A 16964-nucleotide genomic window follows, 5' to 3' on the forward strand; every position below is an offset into this window, starting at 1 on the left:
TAGCAATGAAGCATATAAAAATTTACACAAATTTACTTAGGATATTTTGAGTCGAATTTTGTATTTAAGCATTCAGTGGACTTCCCACTAAGCGTGCAATAATTCATGCTCTACAGCAAAAGTATATGAAACTTCACCTCCGATTCCCGCATCTCCCCTTAAAGGTGCACTGAAGAGGAATCTGAACTCGTCGTTTTGCCGCGGGAACTGAATATACACGTTCCGAGCATTCTTAGAAACTTCGATTTATTGCCCTGTGTGGCCGATTCCCCTAATTAAATCGATTTAACGCGCGGCTCCCGCCTTTTTTTTTTTTTAATTCTCCCGCGTACGGTGGGCGGAGTCGACCAACGCGGGGAATGCCTTTCAGCCAGTCCCGTGGCGGCTTGCCGCTCTGCCATCGGCGGAGTAATACGTAGTAGTCCGTAGAAGCAAATAGTCCGCGCGTATTTTTATTTCTGCGGGCTTATTTTGCGGTTATATTATCTGCAAATGAAACTATTTATTCGCGGAAACCTACAAAACAAAATGAAGCGAAAGCAAAGCCTCCACGGAGCTGGCTGAAAGGCACTCCCCGCGTTGGTCGACTCCGCCCACCGTACGAGGCAGAATTAAAAAAAACAAGCGGGAGCCGGGCATTAATTCGATTTAATTAGGGAAATCGGCCACACAGGGCAATAAGTCGCAGTTTCTAAGCATGCTCGGAACGTGTAGACCGAGTTCCTGCGGCAAAAAGACGAGTTCAGATTCCTCTTCAGTGCACCTTTAAGCCTAAGGCCTATCTATGAGCTTAACGCCCACACAAAAGCCAGCTTTCCCCACCCAGTCCCAGCTCGAGACAAATCCAGCGGAGGCAACAACCCTAGTGAGACATCAGCCATGGCTCAATGCCCAACTAGGAGAACAGAGCAGGCACTCACGCCAGGGTTCATGGGCCCCAGGGGTTGGCCCCGGGGAGGGTTCATCCGCGGGTTCATCGGGTTCATCGAAGGAGGCCCTGCAAGGCAGAGGCAGCAGAGAAGAAGTCAAGCACACCACCAAGCCACACACAGTTCACCGTGTACACAACTGCTCAGCCTCATGTGCGCATGTGTGAGTGTATTGAGGAAGAAAACGGCCTTAAAAACAGTTTTTATTAATGAAGTCACAATTAAGAAAAAATCTTCAATTATGCAATTTAATTTTATGTAAATCAGGTCCTTCTACACTGATGTAATATTTCGGGTCACTTTTTTGCAGAGAGCTTTGAAAAAAATTTTGGTCTAGATAACTCGCTATAATGTGTGCCATTGGTTTCTTGTCATCGAGGGATTATTGCCCTGCCTATCAAGGTTATATAGGCACTTCAGAAACTGGTTGACAAACATTCCTTCTCATTTCAAAAGTGGAAACTTTGAAGACCTATACTCTAAGTTCAATAACAGGAACGGTGAGAATTTTTCCCATATGCATGGGTTGATATCAAGAGAAACGAATCGCATGCATTTTATCAAGTTCCACAGCAAAATTTCTTAAAAGCAGTCGGCAAAAAGTTATTTAACATATTACATGAGTGCACAAGGTCTTGTTTTACATGAAACTGAATTACATACTTGGAATCAGCATCAAACATACAGGTTCCCTGAAGATTTCATAACTCTGGGTTCATAAAAAACAAATTTATTTTACAAGACCCTCTTCCCTCCCTAAAACTAATCAGCCTCAACCTCCCATAACATACGCCCACGAATGGCTGCCATCCATGGCCACAGTACGTTCGCTACGGTACAAAACCTCCTCTCCCAGTGTGTACTAAGCCATCAAATATAAAAAAGGAGACACTGAAGACTAAGCCGGCAACAACAACAGCTGGCTTGAGGGGAGACAAGGGTCTTAAAACCAACTTGTTTATTTATGGCTAGAATCTCGTGAAATTTTGCACACAGGTGCATTTTTCTCTTTCAACTCCAAATATTTTATCATATTTTAGCTGGTGGTCTTAAATCTAACAAAGTCTAGAGTGTAATTAGGTAATTTCTTAGGCAGCTTTAATAAACTTTCTCATTGCATTTTGTTGCATCTATTTACATGAATTGATAGCCAGAGAGTTCCCATATCCGATGACATTCATTTTTCTCTACAGGCCCGTCATCCTGATATAGTACGTCGAGAGTAAAAAGTCGCAGTATTTGACACTGCAACTCGTTAAGCTAATTGTAAATTGCTATTCACACGTGGCCTAAACAAAAAGAAAGTAAGAATGTCATCGGGTAAGGGAACTCTCTGGCTATCAATTCATGTAATTAAAAGCAACAAAATGCAATGAGAAAGTTCACTAAGGATGCGTAAGAAATTACCTAATTACACTCCAGAATTTAGAACAACTTTTGATCTAAGACCACCAGCTCAATTACGATTACATTTTTGGAATCAGAAGAGAAAAACGCATCTGTGTTTCCTGAGACTATAGCTGTAAATAAAAAGGTCAGTTTTAAAACCCTTGCCTACCCCCCTAATTAAGAACCGCATTATGATCACCTACGAAACTACACATACAAGCGGCGTTCCACTCCCTGCAAATTTATCCCCGCAACACTGTCGGAGTCCAGGGCTCAATGTGCTGTGATCCCCAACACTTCTTTCACCAAATGTTGCTTGATCCACGAGGAACACCTTCACTTTCAGCATGCACATCTTGCTTTACTGGGACAATAGGGGACACCATGCTTATTATTTTGTATTTTTACATGGCGCCCAAAACCATGTCAGGCCGTCTTCATCTGCTTTTTTTAGCTCTGGGCTCCAGGATTTTTCGATAATCCAAACAAATAAATTTCCAATTCCGAAAATGAAGTGACCTGCATAATGACAAACTGCCACCGCTCAACGCGCGTCATTAGTGTACAGACATTCCGCAGCGTTTACTTATTCTCCCACTACATTCGAAGCCGTCCAACTTGGTCACTTCATGTCACACCGAAGTCGGTGCATAAAAATAGCCCGTAAATTTGAAAGCAAACTAGTCCCACACACCGACGACTGTGCATAAAAATAGCCCATTAATTCGAGGGTGAACTAGTCCCGCCAAATGCGAACGCGAAACTATGCGCCTGGGCCCCCACACACACGACGTTCGGAGCAACGCACCCTTCAAGGCTGTGTACAGTCTCTTCGGAGGAGACGTGGAGAGCTTTCAGTTTCAAAAGACTAACATCCTACGCAACGTCGATGCTGCACTGCCACCAAAATAAGAAACCACCAAAAAGCACGAATCGAAGTAGAGCCACTGATCGGCTTAGCGGTCTGTGACCCCCAGTTGCCTCAACGGTGAACGGAAGTGGGAAACTGACACGTAAGTCACACTTGCTAGTGTCAACACCAGCACTGCCGATCCACTCCTTGGTCGAAAACCAGAGCCCGCCACATGCCATTCGTGACCACACTGTGCACTTACGAGCTCACTGAACGCCACTTGCACCTTCAACATTAAAGGTGCACTGAAGAGGAATCTGAACTCGTCTTTTTGCCTCAGGAACTCCATCTACACGTTCCTAGCATTCTTAGAAACTGCGACTTATTGCACTGTGTGGCCGATTTCCCTAATTAAATCGGATTAACGTCCGGCTCCCGCCTTTTTTTTTTCGAATTCTCCCTCGTACGGTGGGCGGAGTCGACCAACGCGGGGAGTGCCTTTCAGCCAGCTCCGCGGAGGCTTTGCTTTCGCTTCATTTTGTTTTTTAGGCTTCCGTGAATAAATAGTTTCATTTGCAGATAATATAACCGCAAAATAAGCCCGCAGACATAAAAATACGCGCGGACTATTTGCTTCTACGGACTACTACGTATTACTCCGCCGATGGCACAGCGGCAAGCCGCCACGGGACTGGGTGAAAGGCACTCCCCGCGTCGGTCGACTCCGCCCACCGTACGAGGGAGAATTAAAAAAAAAAAAAAAGGCGGGAGCCGGACGTTAATTCGATTTAATTAGGGAAATCGGCCACACAGGGCAACAAATCGAAGTTTCGAAGAATGCTCGGAACGTGTAGATGGAGCTCCCGCGGCAAAAAGACAAGTTCAGATTCCTCTTCAGTGCACCTTTAATAAGTGGCATTACCTACAGGGGTGACTAAGAGTACGGCATGTGGCTGCATTCCCAGGCTCATGGGTTCGATCATGGCTGCATTTCAATGGCAGCAAAATGGAAGAGCATGCCCAGCATTCTAAGATTTTGGTGCACATTACAGAAGCGCAGGTGCCAAAAATGAACCCAAAGCCCTAAAACTACAGCCACCAAACCCACTAATCAACGACTAACCAATCACCAATGAGTAGCACTGCAAAGAGCAGTTTCTTTTGGCCTAAAGCTGCGCTTCAGCCAGCCAGCAGTGAAACGACACCCTGCGTGGGAACTTTCAGCAGTAATTCAGCCTCTTTCCAACAACTGCTGCATCCGGTAGGCTTTACACAAGGGATAAAGGCCCCACATCGCATAAAAGCCAGTGTCGGTGCGACGGGAAAGTTAAGACCAGTTAAGACAAGAGCCTCCCACAGATGGCGCCAGCCAAACCAGCGGTGCATTGGAAACCACTGACCCTAGGGCCTGAGGGTTGAGAGTCAGACATGCCACCACTGCGTCGCGCAGACACGTTCATACAGCTTGGTTAAAGCGGGGCTTCTATATGTACGTCATGTGGTCTTTCACACATAATGATCACGATTGTGAAAGGGAAAACAATGCCCATGTCAGCCACCGTGGGCAAGAGGAACTGCTGTGTCACACCCTTAAAGGCCAAGCTTGAGTGTCCCCCAATTTGTCCAACGCTTTTTCGCACCTGCTTCATAAGGCACTTTTGTCATGCGGCTATAGTCATAGCCGTCACAGTAATCCAAAGCAGCTTTTCAAACAATCTTCTCCCATGACAGAAAAAAGCTTGTTCAATGCATTCACAGTGCCGAAAGTGAACAGCTCAATACAAGCGCCCCTGTCCTTTCCAATATAATTTTCGAAGGAAGACATACGGAGAGGTTTGGTTTGGTTTATTGGGGTTTAACGTCCCAAAGCGACTCAGGCTATAAGGGACGCCGTAGTGGAGGGCTCCGGAAATTTCGACCACCTGGGGTTCTCTAACGTGCACTGACACCGCACAGCACACGGGCCTCTAGAATTTCGCCTCCATCGAAATTATACCGCCGCGGCCGGGATCGAACCCGCGTCTTTCGGGTTAGCAGCCGAGCACCATAACCACTGAGCCACCGCGGCGGCATAAGGCGCTTTTGTCGAGCAGCTGCAGTCATAGCCATTATGCACCCAAAGCAGATTTTCAAGCAATCTCCTCCCATGACAGAAACAGCTGGTTCAATGCATTCACAGTGCCGACAGTGAACAGTTCAATACAAGCACCCCTATCATTTCCAACAAAATTTTCAAAGGAAGACGTATGGAGAGGGTTTCGTTCTACAGCTAACACATCGCGTGGGTGGAGTGCACGGTGGTGTGATCACAGCACAAGAAATGCCTTCCCCCCCCCTCCCCCCCCCCCCTCCCCCCCCCCCCCCCCTCCCCCCCCCTCCCCCCCCCCCCCCCCCATGAAAATGAAAACGGGTGCTCACCTTGCCACCCTGCGAACTCCCCTCCGTCACCTGCAAGAAGGCAGAGAGGCCAACTGTTGACCGCAACAACCAGACAGGCACAGACAACCGCACACAAGCCAGTGCTACCAAACATCATCTCTTTCACTTAAAGGTTTGATGCTGGGGATAAAATGCAGCTGGCTTATACAGTTACATTGCCACATTCCAACAACAAAGTCCTTTGACTTTCACAAAGCATTTGTCTAAAAATCTGAGCTCCAAAAATTCACAATGAAAGGCCCTAGACATTGACGGCAAAGTCCTCAAACTACCTGAAGACTACCTGGACGAATGAAAGTTGTGTGTGATTGTGGGAGGCAGCATAAATGTTACATTTGAAGTTTTTCAGGCATCAGTTCTTGGGTCCCCGCCAATCTTAATTTGTATCATTGCACTGCAAACAATACCTCACGTCATAATAGATTTGCTGAAGACTAATTTACGGATCAAATAAGTGGTAGTGATATATAAATATTGCAGGAAGATTTACATCGCTTAGATGCAAGGTGCCAACCTTGGGTGCTACTACTGAACACTCATAAATGTTGTCCTGTAACATTTGCGAGGAAAAACCTACCAGTCGTCCATTCGCATTTAACGGCCAGTACGTGTCATGAAAAAAAATAAAAATAAAACTAAAGATCACGTATTCAATCAACACATTAATAGGATAATTGAGAAGGCAAGCAGAATTCTTAACCCAGTAGTTTGAACACTTCTAGGTAAACATCAGCGTAGCCAGAGAGAGAGACAGCATTCACTTTCACTAACAACAGAATTTGGACGAAGCTGTCCTCTGCGTCTTTTCCGACTCCCACCAGAAAGACCGAGTTGTTACCAAGCTGGTCAGGAGCACCGCCCAAGCCAAACCATCCTTTCTCAGTGCCTCAGCCTCAAAAGAAAACTTTTGCCTAAAGGCATTTATTTCACTCCATGTGCACTTATCGCAGCAAATGAAATTTGCACCCCCCCACTACTGCTCGTCGCGTACGACTGTCTTGCATTGTCAACAAAACCTGTCACAGCTATGGCACAGCACGAAGCTGCTGAACCAGGGTTGGAGAGTTCAATCCCAGACACGGTGACCATGTTTTGATAGAAGTAGAGTAAATCTGACGGAATCCCAGATACAAACTAATCTGCAGTCCTCTATTATGGCCTGCCTTACAGACCACAGGTCTTGGGCGGCAAAAATAAATAAATAATCCCTGATTTACTTCCTGAAATCCTTAATCTAAATGCGACATAGGTGCGCTAGCACAGTATGCATCAACTCTCTGCTTAGGTTACTTCCGACGGTTTTATAGACAACGTAAACGGCAGTTGGCAAGACGCAGTTTCTGCCTTTCAATTGGCTGCAGCGGCCGTGAAACCGGTTTGCCCCCATTTCCACTAGGCTACAGCAGGCGTGCACAGCCCACGTCCTTTCCGCAAGGCTTGCAGCTGCTCCGAAACCGGTTTTGCTAACCTTCACCATGGCACCACTAGGCTTCACCAGGACACACACCAGCTTCTTTGCTAGCACTCCACCTAGCGCTCCAACCCCAGCTCGCCGACCCAGCTCGCCAGACCCAGCTCGCCAGACCCAGCTCGCCAGACCCAGCTCGCCAAACCCAGCTCGCCGACCCCCGCTCGCCGACCCAGCTCGCCGACCCAGCTCTCATACCTAGGTCGCCAACCTAGCTCTCCAACCTAGCCTAGTTCGCCAACCTGGCTCTCCAACCTAGTTCTCCACATAGCGCTAACACATGAAAAGGAAAGGGGTGTTCACCTCTCCCCCCTGCCACCTGTGGCAGCTGGTAAGTGGAGCTCCACCCCCAGACAGGACGCCCTTTTCCCTACACAGCAATCTAGTGCCGCGACAATAAAATCAGGCTTAAACCCTACCCCTGCGAGGATAGCTCAGGCCAAGAAATAGCAGTGCATGGGGGTTTAACACCACGGAGTGACATGTGGGTCATAAGGGATGCCGAAGTGAAGGGCTCTGGATTAATTTCCACCGTCTGGGGCTCTTTAAAAGTCCGCTGCATTTTGCCTCCACCAAAATGCGGCCAAGACTGAAACCCCGGCCCTGGGATCAGCAGCCAAGGCGAATGTCACAGCCACTGAGCCACCGCGGCGGGTGCAGTACCGTAAAGTACCAAGCAAGTGCCCCACCTAAAAAATTTGAAGATAACGAAGAAATACCAGAGTATGGGGACTTGTTAGGTCTAGGCGAGAAAATCCAGAACAGGCACACAGTGGAGTGGGTCCTTGCTCGGCCCGACCACTGATTGTTAAATTCAAGATGGCGGCCACCGGAGAGCAGTGGGGTGCTCGGTACCACGTAAACACAGAGAATGCCAGAGGAAGGATTTGAACGGTTTATTAAATGACGTGAAAATACGGCTAATCAAAGCTTCCGTTTATCATTTTGAATGACCCCACTACCACACCCCCAGCTCCCTCCGTAATAAGTGCCGCGGAGATATCGAAGCACACGGGACAGGAAGTGGTTGACAGGCAGCAACGAACTAATCCTTTTGAGCCAGCTGCAAAACGTGTTCAGACAAAGGAAGGCAAGAAACGCAACAGTAAGAAAAACCAGGCACCAGTAAAATGCCCTGACTGCTAGGCACATCACGGATGAAGTCATTCAGTCGAGCAAGATTCTCCTTTTTCGCGAAGGCTGACAGACTGCACTCTTAAGTTGCCTAAATCCTGAAGCAACTGCACAAAAACGAAGTCAACATGCACAAAGGGGCCAAAGGAGAGTTTTGAAAAGCCCATTCGGAAAAGTGCAAAAGCAAGCGTTTCAAAGCACAACGTCAACGTACCTTGCCGCGTCGGGTCTATGCTGTTGGGCATCATGGGCTGACCAGGAACACCACCTGGGGGCTGCAGAGAAAGCCACAAGGTCAGATGCACTGAAGACCAGAGAGAGAAAAAAAAACTCACCGTGCAATGGCATTAAATTGACTCTGAACAGTACTACTTCCCACAAGAACTGCATGACGCAGCACTCCGACACAGAAAAGGCTTCTGTCAACAGGCATCATCATCAGCCTGACTATGACCCCTGCAGGGCAAAGGCCTCTCCCATGTCTCTCCAATTAACCCTGTCCTTCGTCAGTTGCGGCCATCCTATCCCCGCAAACTTCTTAATCTCATCCGCCCACCTAACTTTCTGCTGCCGCCCCCTGCTACGCTTGCCTTCTCTCGGAATCCACGCCGTTACCCTTAAGGACCAGCGGTTATCTTGCCTTCGCATTACATGCACTGCCCAAGCACTTCTTCCTCTTGATTTCAACTAGGATGTCCTTAACCCGCGTTTGTTCCCTCACCCACTCCGCCCGCTTCTTGTCTCTTAACGTTACACCTATCATTTTTCTTTCCATAGCTCGCTGCGTTGTCCTTACCTTAAGCTGAACCATCTTTGTTAGCCTCCACGTTTCCGCCCCATAGACACTCACAAATGGCCCCATACATTCCATAGTTACTGAGAGACTGCGTCCGAGATGAATCTGCATGCTCTTCGCAAGAATTTAAAATGGCAAGTGGCCATCACTTCATTTGTCTCACTCAAAAACACTGCAGGCCAACGATTAGCCCAAGCTGTTACGGGCGGAGACATGGGAGGTTGAGCACAGCTGCCTGAGAAAGTGCGCCACTCACGTTGAAGTCGACCTGCTGGGGCATCCGCACGCCCGGCCTTGGTCCCCCGGGGTAGCGCGGCGACATGAAGGGCTGCGAAAAGATGGCCCTCTAAAAGGACACCTCCAGCACTGGTCATCTCGGAAACAACTTAGACTGGCACAGGAGAGCCAGAACCCTGTTAACCCTTGCCAACCTGTGCCAATCCTCGCCGAACCCCTTCCCTTGATGAACATACGCACACCTACCCAGGGCCAACCGCTTTAGAGTCGGCTCTACAGACTTCTACAGCGAACCCCTTACAGCCACTCACAGGTTAATACAGGTGACTGCACACCTCACACTGGGCACCCCCGCAAGGGCACAAAAATGCTCCCCCGCACAGTGCAATAAAAAAAAATGTCACACACCCATTGTGTGGCACACCAAAATTGTGCACGTTTTTGAAAAGGGCATGTGATGGCTAAAATTTGTTGAGCCAGTGCCGAGGGAGGGTAACAGCACTTTCGCAATTCTAACAAGTGATACGGCTTTACTAAAGGCCGTATCATATATCACAAAGGCCAACCAGAAATGTCTAATTGTAACCAAGTGCCTAACTGCAATAACAAAAACATTAGCTATTCATGATTTATTACCAGCTTATTAGTGGACATCCATGTTTTTCTGATGAACATCAAAACTGATACTGCAATGCCGCCGATGCCATCTGTACACCTCAAAGAGCCTAGTTACGGAGCCTAGTTAGCCTAAGAGCCTAGTTAGCCTAGTTACGGAAAACTAATTACAGATCACTTTCTCTGAAACAGCCTGCATACTCCAAGGGGAATAGCTATTTCAGTGCTGACATCTCCGCCCAAGTCATCCGGATCCGATCCGGATAAAAAAACACTCGGAGGCCCTAAAGCAAGCTACGTGAACCAACAAGCTACGTTGACTGAGATAGCCAAATATGTTCTGTGCACCTTGAAGTCACCTTAGCCGAGATTCTGGCAAATGGACACCACAGTAAATTGAATGCCTGCTTAATCTGTTATAATCTAAGTATCTCTCACGGTCCGACAGAGTGATTCAATGACACTGTACTGCACGCCAATGAATTCTGAGCAGCCAACAGCAAACCACTGTGTGCAAGGCGTGTTCGCAAACTCAATCTTATATGAAAAGTACACGAGACTGAACAGCGCACGTGTACTTGATATAACTTGCTCATACAAAAAAACCAACAAGTATGTGTAACTAAGCACACTGGTGGTGGCTGTGTTTAGCATTACAGTGAGAGCCTATTGTCATACAAGTGGGCCATGAAACCACAATGTGCAGCCAGTGACTGGGCCCACAACACGTAACGACCAAAGCCCCTGTGCCCGAGGCTTCTCTAGCAATGCCTTTAGTCTTCAGGCTAACTGGCGTTGCATGGAGGTCGAGGATCAACCTGGCAACGGGTAATATGTCACTGTTTGCAGCATGCAACTCGGGTAAGACGCCGGCTACTGAGGGTATCCATTAAAAACTCTAGAGACCACAAATCCTCCCTTACACTCTATTGCATTGCAGTTAGTTCTCGAAAGAATTTATCCACTCTGAGGCCTGTTGGACAAACTGCCGCAGTACTCAATCTCTATAGCTGGTTTACGTAGGCTTACCGTCCCAAAGCGACTCAGGCTATGACAGACACTGTAGTGAAGGGCTCCGGAATAATTTCGACCACCCGGGGTTCTTTAACGAGTACTGACATCGCACAGTACACGGGCCTCTAGGATTTTGCTGCATTGAAATTTGGCCGCCACGGCCGGGATCGAACCCGCGTCTTTCGGGACAGCAGCCCTGAGCCACCGCAACGGCTTCAATCTCTATAGAATCAAAAGAGTTCCTTACACCAGTTGCTTGAGCACAGTTGTGGCAGCAAGATACTGGACATACTCGCAACTGTCCTGCCCAACAAAGCAGAGCTAAACACATCATGAGCACCAACCTTAAACAAACTCTATGCAGTCTTTCCGCTCTTCCATGATTTACACCAGAGGTCCTCAAACTGGGTTCCTCGCGAGTGCTTTTTGGGGCTGCCCGAGCACCTAAATCACTGCATGATTCAACTTTTACCCGCTTAATTTTGATGTGACCGTGAATTCAAAATGTTCAGAGGATCCTTCAGAGTTGCCTTTAAGCACCCCCAGCTACAAGGTGCCTCCGTTGATGGGCACTATCTTTAATTCTCGTGGCTGGGAGAAGTGACTAGGCTCCCACAGTGCACTGGCTGAGTCAATATGCCGCAAATTGCAGATGTGCCCTGATCAAGTCTCTAGACCTCAAGACCACAGCGCATATGCCCTGCCAGACAGTGAAATCCAAGGTCTGCTTCGCATGAGGGCTCATTCGAGGTACCTCATTCAGCGAAAAATTGGAAAAATTGGATTACCAATCGCTGCAAAGGAATTGAGGTTCTGTGCTCGAGCTGTACAGCCAGAACCAATGTAGTCCTGTTCAAAAAATGACACCCTGTATGCTTCACTCAGTTCATATGAATTCAGCCAACTACCTTGAGTGAAACCAAGCTGAGACAAAAAAAAAACTGCACATCACCAGACAAAACAGGCAGCCGGTGCACCTCCGATGTGGTCATGGTTCACTCTACTATGTAGACCTCTTACCCTTTGTGGGACAGTGGGACCCATATGTCCCACTTTTTTCATTCCCATGTTTTCAGCTGTCAGCCTAAAACCACTGCATCCATTGCTTTCACATTTCTAACGCCGCCTCGTTGACGTCCAAAGCTTTTTGGCTTTTGTTTTAACAATATTCACCCGGTGGCAGATAAACAGACTACCCATCTCACATGTGCGGCACGTGTTTTACAAAGGATTGTGGTGCACACTCCAACTGGTAAATCATTAGTGGTGTCAAAAGTTTATTTCTTACCCATGATTGATTAAACGTCTTATTTAAGCTTTTTTTTTTCTGTCCTGCCCATACTGGTTCCACAAAAATTTGTGCAACACATAATAAACTTTTCATAATCAGGTGGCACTCGAAGGAAACAAGAAAAGTGACAACCCAGTCCACATGCGAAGTCTGTGGAGTACCTCTCTGCGCAGTTTCTTACCTGCGTTTTCAAAACTAAAAGTAGCCTGCTACAGGCATGCCCATGTATGTTGCCCGAATGTCAACAGGAAGCAGATATAGAACGAAAATTTCTTGAATATTTCGTCACAGAAAGTAGGTTTTTGTATGCTTTCTCATTTGCTACTTCTATGCCTACGCTAAGTTCCCATCAGATAACAAAAATATTTTTTTTTTCTAAAGCAGCTGTCTTTCAGTGCTCAGTGGGACACATATGACCCACTTTTTTTTTCTGAGAACTGTTAAAGGTAGAGAGCTCAAATTTTGTATATTTTATAAGAAACTAATAGGCGTGACATCATCATCATCAGCCTGGCCACACCCACTGCAGAACAAAGGCCTCTCCCATATATTTCCAATTAACCCCGTCGTGTGCCATCTGTGACCATCCTATCCCCACAAACTTCTTAATCTCATCCACCCACCTAACTTTCTGGCGCCCCCTGCTACGTTTGCCTTCTCTTGGAATCCACTCCGTAACCCTTAAGGGCCAGCGGTTATCTTGCCTTCGCATTACATGCCCTGCCCAAGCCCATTTCTTCCTCTTGATTTCGACTAGGATGTCAATGACCCGCGTTTGTTCCCTCACCCCGACAACACCTCACCTCAACGACAAGCAATGCTCTTGCATTTACATACCGTAAGAATTCTTTGGTACTCCCCCCCCCCACCCCCACCCATTTTTTTCTTTCTTTTCTTGAGAGTGCTATGCAGCTTCTGTTTAAAGTTTGTCTTGAGCGAGGGGCACGGGAAGGAGTTCGCCTTGAGCAGATTTTTGTTTCTCTTTGAGTGCGGGAGACCAACTCAGTGTTCTCGCATTGCTCATTGCGTCTAATTTAGTAGCGTGGCTTTTTGGGCTTGTTGGTACATAGTTCTAATATACTGTAGCGCTGCAAAAGACGACGACACAAGAGACAAGAAGAGACTAACACCATGAGCACTAACTTCCAACAAATTTTATTCTCCTGAAGCATCACATTTAGAGATTTGAGCTGTACCAACTACATAAGGAATCATCATGCTCCCTTAATCGGTCATTTACACAGCGACCCGTCTGACCAACACAGACTTCACCACGACATCATGGGCTAGCAACAGGCCCAAATTGCTACCCTTCTAAAGAGTTGCTGGTCGCTCTCGGCCAACCCATAGGCAAAGAAATGTTCACACCCCGTTCGTTTGCTTGCTGCCAGGCAATAAAAGCAGCCAAGGCTTATGGCTGCCTGAAAGCAAAATCACTCCGAAGCACAAAAAGCATGCAAAGCATTCATGCACTACCGCACAGTGCAGTTCATACAGAATCCACAGAGCACCAGGGGTAGTAAAACCGCTAAACAAGCGTCAAGTAGATTGGTGAGTAGATTAGATTGGTCAACAGATTGGTGAGTAGATTAGATTGGTCAGTAGATTGGTCACAGTGGGACTACCCACACATTTCAACACGAACCGGCAAAGTGGCCGGAAATTTCCCCATTGCTGGCCACAATGGGACTGCCAGCACACTCCACGTGAACTGGCAATGTGGCTGGCAGTCTCCCTATAGCTGGACTACCAGCATGAGCCAGTAATATGGCTGGCAATCCACCAGGTGCGAATGTTGCACTTGAGCCTCGAATGAAGCAAAGAATGGGAGGCAGGCTGGAAAAGGTGTAGCACCTGAAACAAACTTGATGCCAGGCAACATGATGCCAGGCTATAACCAGGGCTAGCTCTACACCATTTGATCAAAGCCACTCCCCTGCTGGTCTTATATCACCTGGCCACTGTACTGTTCGCAGTTGTCATCACCTTCTCTTAAAGGCCTGCAATGCCAGGCCCTCATATTAACCAATGGAGATGACTTTTTGTGCCTGAAACACAGCTGTGAGCCTTGAGGTTAAACGGAGTGTCTCAGGCCCAGCCATCCACTTCACCACTACTGTGGCTAGGTCAAGTAAACGCCTCTACACGAAGCTATTCAAGTTGGTGAATGCATCAAGTTGGTGAATTCAATTCAACTGATGAATCAAATTCAAGTTGGTGAATGCAAGTAGGAAGTCTTGCAGACCTTGCATCTTACCCAGCTGCTCACACCTCTGCTGACAAACAGGGCAACGTAAGGCCTTAATGCTCAGCCTGCATGCACGCACAGCATCTTTCGTGGACATCCACAATACACTTCGACGCAAAAACAAGCAAAGCACAGTGGCTCAGCGTGGCATGTGAATCACTTTTGCAATCCTAAAGGACTGCCTAATCCATGGCATTGTGCACGGAAAATTTATAAAAGTTCGTTCAGTGCAACTCGACAAGAAAAAAAAAAGCGTGCCACACATGCAAGCCACAGACCCAGCTTTGGAAAAAGTGGTGTGCCTAGCATGCACAAGCCAACGCGAGTGCACAAACTAAAGGGACACTGACAACAAATTCACCAGATTCTCGCTTTGTTAAAAATAAATCTAAAAATAAATCTTAAGGCTTTTTGGTGAGACAGCAAAAGACATTAATTGCTGAGGGCACGCCTTCACAAGCACCCAGAGGCGGCAATCATCATCATCAGCCTGACTACGCCCACTGCAGGGCAATGGCCTCTCCCATGTCTCTCCAATTAACCCTGTCCTTCGCCAGTTGCGGCCACTGTATCCCCGCAAACTTCTTTATCTCATCTGCCCACCCAATTTTCTGCCGTCCCCTGCTATGCTTGCCTTCTCTTGGAATACACTCAGTTACCCTTAAGGACCAACGGTTATCTTGCCTTCGCATTACATGCCCTGCACAAGCCCACTTCTACCTCTAGTTTTCGACTAGGATGTCGTTAACCCGCGTTTGTTCCCTCACCCACTCTGCCCTCTTCCGATCTCCTAACGTTACACCTATAATTTTTCTTTCCATAGCTCGCTGTGTTGCCTCTACCTTATTTTCTGACCTTTTTCTAACTAACCAAAGCTACTTGCGAAGTGCATCCTTTGTCATCACAGTGTATGACAATCTAGTCATTCAGGTAAACGTCAATCTGCCGTCAGTGTCCTTTTGCGAAGTGCACAAATTAACTCGAGTGCACGGCTGCAGCCCTCAAGTGAGAAGCCGCCCTTCTTGTAACCAATGCACAATTTCGCATGCCACATTTCTTCCACAAGGCCCAAGGAAACCCTCCTTCCCCCCCATCAGTGCTAAAGCCCCATGCAGCTATCAGACCCTGTCCCCAAGCAAGTACAGTCTGAAACTGAGCTGCACGGTCCGGGACCATTTTCGGGTGGGGGGGAAGGCACAGCGGTGCAAACACATAGGGGCACAACACATCATTGTATCCCTAGCAGCACGGATAATTGGCCCAATACTGGAAACAGCTGGCTCCACACTGGTCCTTTATGGGACCGGCATTTATTTTATTTATTTATACATACTGCAGCACATTTATATGCGCTATGGCAGGAGCGGGAAAAACACAAAACACAAAATGCGCAACAAGGTAACAAAATACAGCAAAAAGTACAAAGTGAGCACTACAATAAATTCCAAATCACAAAAGAAATATCAAACAAGAAAGGAACTGTTAACGAAAGGCTAGGAATATTCAGCTGTTATGCGTCTTCGATAGCAGTTACAAAACTTTGAACTGGACATGAACGAATGGACCCGGGTACAGAGTTCCAGGCTTCTATTGAACGGGGAAAAAAAAAACTGAATTTGAACAAACTAGTACGCTCAAAATAGGGTATCAAATTTAGCTAGTGATGACATCCTGTAGATGATAAATTTGCGAAGTTAATGTAGTGGTTATCTGAGAGCCTTACCGCGGAATTGATGATACATTGCAAGAATTCTAGCGATATTTCAGTGTGGCGACGGGCAGAGAGCGTGGTTACATTCAACTGAAAGAAGTGTAGAAGCGGGTGAGAAATCGCGATTTGCCAATGCATTTCCTATATTGGGCCTATTAGCTGTGCCAATGGGGATATATGTCTAACACAGGGGCGCACGTCACCTCACACAAGGAAACAAGGCAAAAAACACAAAGAAGAAGAACGCGTGGGGGTGGAGAGGGGATGCAAAGTGAAAGAGAGAGAGAGAGGGGTGTTGTTCCTCACCTGGTTCTGCATCATCTGACTGTGAGGGGGAGGGGGCTGAGGGTGAGGGGACGGTTGATTGGCGGGCTGCTGTGGTGGCGAGGGCCTCATGTGCGAATTCTGCTGGAGGGGGGGGGATATACAACGGGACACACACACACCACAGTGGCAGCAGGGCAGGGAAAATCGGAGCAGCATGGGGAAAATTGGAGCAGCATGGGGAAAATCGGAGCAGCATGGGGGAAATCGGAAGCAGCACGGGGAAAATCGGAAGCAGCACGGGGAAAATCGGAGCAGCACGGGGAAAATCGGAGCAGCATGGGGAAATCGGAGCAGCACGGGGAAAGCGAGGCACGGGAAAAGCGGCAAGGGGGGGGGGATGTGCAAAAAGGAATGAGAAAAGGTCGAGGCACGGAGGTCAGTAAGCAGCACCCAAATCAGTAACGCAACGGAAAAGCAGAGAAGGTGGCACAAAGAGCGACGACGAGGATTCGAGCAGGGACAGAGAGAGGGCGTAGGGAAGGACGTGAGAGGAGGGATGGGTTAGGTGGAGAG

The 16964-nt window shown here is 47.6% G+C and overlaps 1 protein-coding gene across 7 annotated transcripts in view; it reads right to left on the minus strand.

The window, feature by feature from the left end:
• Ssdp (Sequence-specific single-stranded DNA-binding protein) overlaps positions 1 to 16964 on the minus strand; it is a 77378-nt gene that overhangs the window by 31770 nt on the left and 28644 nt on the right. For 2 of the 7 annotated variants that reach the window (XM_089554583.1, XM_089554555.1), the window contains exons 7-11: positions 16431 to 16532; positions 9265 to 9354; positions 8427 to 8487; positions 5590 to 5619; positions 921 to 997 (exon numbers count right to left, since the gene is read on the minus strand). In XM_089554583.1, coding sequence (XP_089410709.1) covers positions 921 to 997; positions 5590 to 5619; positions 8427 to 8487; positions 9265 to 9354; positions 16431 to 16532 — 360 coding nt within the window. The remainder of the gene's footprint in view (positions 1 to 920; positions 998 to 5589; positions 5620 to 8426; positions 8488 to 9264; positions 9355 to 16430; positions 16533 to 16964) is intronic. The other 5 variants (XM_089554577.1, XM_089554562.1, XM_089554569.1 and 2 more) reach the window with 5 other exon arrangements.

The sequence above is a fragment of the Amblyomma mixtum genome, chromosome 1, assembly GCF_055824585.1.
Source record: "Amblyomma mixtum isolate Tamu chromosome 1, ASM5582458v1, whole genome shotgun sequence".
NCBI lineage: Eukaryota > Metazoa > Arthropoda > Arachnida > Ixodida > Ixodidae > Amblyomma > Amblyomma mixtum.